Raw genomic sequence first — 5,756 nt, 5'->3', positions numbered from 1 at the left:
ATCTGACCTACTTTGTTTAAAGTTAGTTTGAGCATCCCACAGTCTGCAACAGCCTGTGCTATGGGCACAGTTAAAATACCCTGGTAATTATATCTTCCAGTTGACAACTTTGTACAGCAGGGGTGGGCAAAATGGTGGATCTGGGCAGCAGCTAACTCCATTTCCCAGCAAACCCTTCCTGCATGGCTGGGGCCAGTCTCCATGGAGACCCCAGCCACAGTTGTGCTGTGATAACGCAAGGCTGGGGTTGTCATGGAGACCAACCCTAGCTGCACTGGCAGGGCAGGGCAGTGCAGGGCATGGGAGTCCCGGGATCTTGTGGTGGGGGCAGTTTGATCCGAGGTCAGGGCAGAGCCAAGATCTGCAGCCTGCACGCTTGAGGCAAGGAGGTGCAGGCAGAGGATTGCAACTCTGCCCCAGCTCGGGACCACTCTGTCACTGCTGCAAGAAGCCAGGGCAGAGCTGTGATTTGCAGCCTACATGCTCCAGACAGAGACATGCAGGCAGTGGATCGTGGCTCTGCCTTAGCTCCTTGCAACAGTGACAGCGTGGTCCTCAGTCGGGGCACAGCCACGATCTGCTGCCTGCATGCCCCTTCCCTGAACATGCAGGTTGCAGATCATGGGAAGGGGTTGCTGGGACCAAGCTGCCCCTCCTGCAAAATCCCAGGGCTCCGGAGCAGCCCCCTGCCCTGCCCTGCCCTGCCATGAGCCTTGCCAGCACAGCTGGGGCTGGTTTCCATGGCAACCTCAGTCTTGTGCTATCACATTGCTGCTGTGGCTGGGGTCTCCATGGAGACTGGCCCCAGCCATGCAGGCAGGAGCTGCTGGGAAATGGAGTCCACTGCAGGGCAGATTTGGCTTGTGGGCTGGACTTCACCCACCCCTGCTGTCCAGCATACTTGGTAAGCAAACAATCCTGTCATCAGCTGACTGCAACACATTTGTGTGAGAATCCCTCATTCACTAGATTAGAGAAAATACTTGGAACATTTTAGTTACTATGCAACTGGCATAGAAAACCCGACCCCCATTTCTACCAGCACTTACGTGTCACCCAGATATGATCCAACTGAGCAGACTTATCGTCTTGTTTTGAATTTATTGATTTTATGGCCAAAACTAATTTCTTTCTGTGCAGAGGATGCTTTATTCCTAGTTCCTGTAACAACAACAGTAATAAGTAATTTGTCTTGTATATGGTAATTTCTGTCTCAGTACCAATACAGAGAAACACTGATTTTAAGTTTTACTACAAGAGACTAAACATCCTTTTGCATTAGCTATTGTATTTTGAGCTGGATTTTGAAGGTGAGCAATGGTACAAAATTAACCACTCACACCTGACTAACAGAAGCAAGTCTAGATTGCTTACCTTTTCCATGTCCTGAGGTGTTGCTGTTAAAAGTGTGTGGCCAGAGCTCACCCATTGCCGGGCAAAAATAACATACTGACCAAGACCAAAGTCCTCAAGCCAGTTGCAAACCCTTTCAGTACTCCATTGGGCAAAGGGTGCATTGGTGTCACTGAAAAGCACAAATTTACTATGAAAAATCAGGCTACTGTGAAAAGTCTACTGTGAAAGAAATCTTTAGCTTGATATGTAATAGAGATGGTGTTGTAGTTGTTAAGGTTCAGGGGTATGAGAGAGATTTAAAAATCACTGACTTACTGGTAACATTGATTTTATGGCTTGTTATAACTTACTTCTCACCCATCCCTGTTAATTTTTCTTTATATCACAAGTGATCAGATATCAGAATATCTTGGTGCAAAGTAACTCACTTCCCTTTCAAATGGTCAAATCCATTAATATATCTGGGTTAAAATAAAGCAGTTTTTCCAACCTACATGTAGCATGGAATGTGACTATTACTTTCTCAGACCTGATGATGGGCAACTGAAATCTGGAAGCTTGTCTTCAAGTTTTCCAAACTTTAGTAGTTGATCTACTAAAACATATTCCCTCAACTTACAAAGCTCATTTCAATGGCTAGGAGTGGCTTTCAACAACTCCATCTGATGAGAAGTCTGTGGTCCTTTCTTTCAGACTTGGATCTGGCCACCATCATTCATGACTTGACAGTAAATTACTGCAATGTGCTCTACATGGGACTGCCCTTGAAGACAGTCCAGAAGCTGCGGCTGGTGCAGAATGAGTTGGCCCACCTTTCAATGGGAGCAGGCATTCAGGAGCACATAAATCCAGTGCTCCGGCATCTTTACTGGCCCCCAGTAGCATTTTTAGTGCAATTCAAGGTGCTGGTTTTGACTTATAAGGTCCTAAATGACTTGGACCCTATGTACCAAATGGACACCTTCTCCTTCATGTTCCATAGTGAACCCTAACGTCAGCCAAGAACAACCTGCTTAAGCACCAATGTGCCAAGTTTGCATGCCAAAAACATGTGGTATGTCATTCTTGGCAGTCACTCTGGAATTCCTTCCCGTGAGGCCCACCAGAGCCCAGGCCTGGACATCTGCTGGAAACACTGTAGGATCTTTCTATTTAGACAGGCATCTAGAGGCAAGGCTAAACCGGGATGTTTGTGTGTGTGTGTGTGGGGGGGGGGGCAAGAGGGACTGCTCTACAGTTTTAAATTAATACTCTATTGGCTTTTATATGTGTAATATTCTACTGACTTTTAGAAGGGTTTGCTATACAAGGGCATTTATAGCCTCCCAGACCTTTCAATCAATAGTTCCATTATTCCATGTAACTGGAGGGAGGGGTAGAGGCAAGCTCCTTCACCACTTTTGGGGAAGGAAAAGGGAGTCTTCTGGAAGAGACACATACTTCAGCTACAGCGCAAGCTTACTTGTAGTTAAGCACGCTGAGCAAAATAGGCTGCATTTTCCCACATGCAACACACACCTGTGTTTGAGAGACAGAATGAAGTAAAAAAAGATTTTTTTTTTTTTTTAGACTTATGGCTGACCAGAGCAGGGACGGAGCCTAAGTTTCAGATGAATCACCCTCCATTTCCTGCTTAATGAAAACTGAGACCCTAGCTGCTACTGATGACTGGCCTCTCTGGGTAGACCTATGATTCTGAAGAAAAGCTAATCTCCATGGCTGTGAAATAGGAGTAGAGAGATGAGAAGCAGCTAAAACTGCCCAAAGAAAGGTTAGGTTAACTGATGGAACCGCTAGACTATTAAGAAAGAGAGGCAATTGTTAACACCTCTGGAGTGAAGAACAGTGAATTACTGAGGGAGTCAGCTGACTCCTTTAGTTGCTTGAACAGCAATGCAACTGTGGAGCAAGAAGCAAAGCAGGATGCTTCTATCCCAGGCACAAAATCAGCTTAATACATGCACCCCAATTTGGTGTGTTTGTGCGTGGGGGGAGGCTGATGTTTGGGAAGAGGCAAATGTTGTACACAAGAAGATACAGTAGTTCAGAACAGGAGTGTTTCACTGTACTGACAATTTAACAAGACAACATTATACTACAGAATATGCACATCAAGTAAAAAAAGGTGTTACCTCTTCTGCCCCTTTGTTTCTTTTGATCTTGACAGTCGAGGTCCAGCTGTCGCACGGAGACCACCTCTGCGGAACTCGGCCAAGCCCAGATCATCTGCAGGGAAGTTACCCGACTGAGTTCTTCTTATTCTTTTCAGAGAGCAGAACACCAAGGCATCAAATGTTAGAGTGCAACATGCAACATTTTCGTTTCATCCTGAAAATGTCATGACACCAGAAGGTGCAATGGTCCTCCAATACTTCCAAAACATAGATGCCAGAGAGAGAAAACCTTGCTCCTATATTGACATAATTTTACTTGCTAAATTTTGCATTTTAAGAAAAAAATGTTATTTAGGTATTAGGTTTATTATTTGATACCATTCAGAAAAGCTACAACAGGGGTAGGTAATCTTTTCAGGCTATGGGTCAGAATGACCCACCCCAGGTCAGAGGGAGGTGGGGCTGGCACTGGAGCCCCGAGTACTGCCAGTGCTTCTTCCTGCAACAGCCTTGGGGGAGTGCCCGCAACCAATATTTCTCTCTGTGGCAGCATGGGGAGAGTGCCCACTGCCAAAGCCCTCTGCTGCTGAATGCCGACAAAGGTCCACATCCACGGGCTGGATCTGGCCCACAGGCCATATGACCCCTGATGTAAAAGGTTGAGAATAAGACTTTTATACCAAACAGAAAGCCAAGAGATGTGTAAGTTATGCTGCTCAGTTCTGAGACTGTACCCTGATATCTCAACCATGACTATTAAATTATTTGTGACTTAAAGTAGACAAATACCTATGATGGCCCAGGGTCAAGTCCAAACTTTTATTTGCAGAAGTAGAAGACTTGTGACAAACATAAAAGCAATTACATTTTTGGCCTCTTTATTAACATGCTTTACAGGAAGAAATCAGAGGACTTCTGAATTTCTTGTTATAGCATTTTGGCTCTTTTATTAGTACTGTAATTTATTCTCTGTCTCTATGTGTGTGAAAACATCTGAGTCACATGAACACAGGAGGTTTGAGAAATGAACATTGATAAAGAATGTACAAGATCTTACTTTCCCCAGATTTTCTTGATGCCTTTTGGACTCCTTTTACAGTCTGGAGATACCGAAGACTGCAGACCTGTGTCTGTTCCAGAACAGAGGGGCGAAAGATCATCTGAAGCTATTGTACCATCTTCATTCTCTGTTTCTCCTGAGGTTAAAACAATTACATGGGATACTCTTGAGATAATACAATAAAAACACAAGATAGCTTCAGAATAATTATCTGGAAGGCAATAATTGACAAATACTAAAGCTGAGTTAGCTTTAAAAGTGGACTCATACTAAACAAATGTGACTGTGCAGAAGGTAAGAATACATGTTAGCCATACAACCAGAGACAGACTGTCAAAGCGGGATGCCCAAGAAATACTGAGCAAAAACTGAATGGAATCCCAGAGAGCTTCACTCCTAAAAGCTATCTTTGAACTAATTCAAACAATCCTAGTTCTTAAAATACAGTGAAAAGGCCAAAACCTACCGTCAATTATATCAGTATGTTCACATTATTTCACTGGAGTAGAACTTAACATGTCTTTGGAAAACCAAACTTGTGCAGCATCAATATCACTGATTTGTACAGAAACAACTAGGGGTACTGATTTCTGTCACACACTAAACAATATTAGACATAAGACATGGCTGCCTTGTGGCAGATGGCCAAGTGAGATATCTAGGATGTCAGAAGGGGGTGAGGGCCATATTGTGGCTCCATATTGCTTTACCATATTTAGTAGGACTATGCAAATTTTTGGTCGCTGATTTGATTCGGAGGATATTCAGCCTGATTTGGTGGCCAAATCTCTGCATCCAAATCTGAAGACTGATAAAAGGTCCGAATCAATCCGAAGCTTCCGAATCAAAGATTCACTGGAACCATCTCTAATTCTCTCCAATTATAATAATGTTATTCTAGGTGACACTAATGTGTGAAGATGAGACGAAATAATGGAACAATGCCAGTCAAAATTTTGCCTGTTATGATAACTATGAAATCTTGATTTGTCAAACACTATAAGAAACCATGACATACCACAGAAAAGCTGCATAACAGAGAATCCTTGTAGATTAGTGAAACCAGGAGATACTAGACTGCATACTAAATGCTAACTTATTTATAATTCTCCTTGCTCTTGATCCTTGAAATACAACAACAAAAGAAGAGAGTAAACCAGGACCAATATTTGTTGCAGTTAACCCTTGTAATTCTTTTCTAGATCCTTCCTAGATAGGGAAATGAT

At 43.5% G+C, this 5,756-nt stretch overlaps 1 protein-coding gene across 6 annotated transcripts in view; it reads right to left on the bottom strand.

Moving 5' to 3' along the window:
• Positions 1-5,756, bottom strand: part of PPFIBP2 (PPFIA binding protein 2) — a 223,748-nt gene that overhangs the window by 32,353 nt on the left and 185,639 nt on the right. For all 6 annotated transcript variants that reach the window (XM_019519541.1, XM_019519543.1, XM_019519542.1 and 3 more), the window contains 4 exons: positions 4,528-4,666; positions 3,489-3,617; positions 1,375-1,525; positions 1,050-1,161 (listed from right to left, as the gene is read on the bottom strand). In XM_019519541.1, the coding sequence (XP_019375086.1) occupies positions 1,050-1,161; positions 1,375-1,525; positions 3,489-3,617; positions 4,528-4,666 (531 nt within the window). The remainder of the gene's footprint in view (positions 1-1,049; positions 1,162-1,374; positions 1,526-3,488; positions 3,618-4,527; positions 4,667-5,756) is intronic.

The sequence above is a fragment of the Gavialis gangeticus genome, unplaced genomic scaffold (genome assembly GCF_001723915.1).
Source record: "Gavialis gangeticus isolate Ggan-Ray unplaced genomic scaffold, GavGan_comp1, whole genome shotgun sequence".
Lineage (NCBI taxonomy): Eukaryota > Metazoa > Chordata > Crocodylia > Gavialidae > Gavialis > Gavialis gangeticus.
This window is presented reverse-complemented; position numbering and strand designations above follow the sequence as displayed.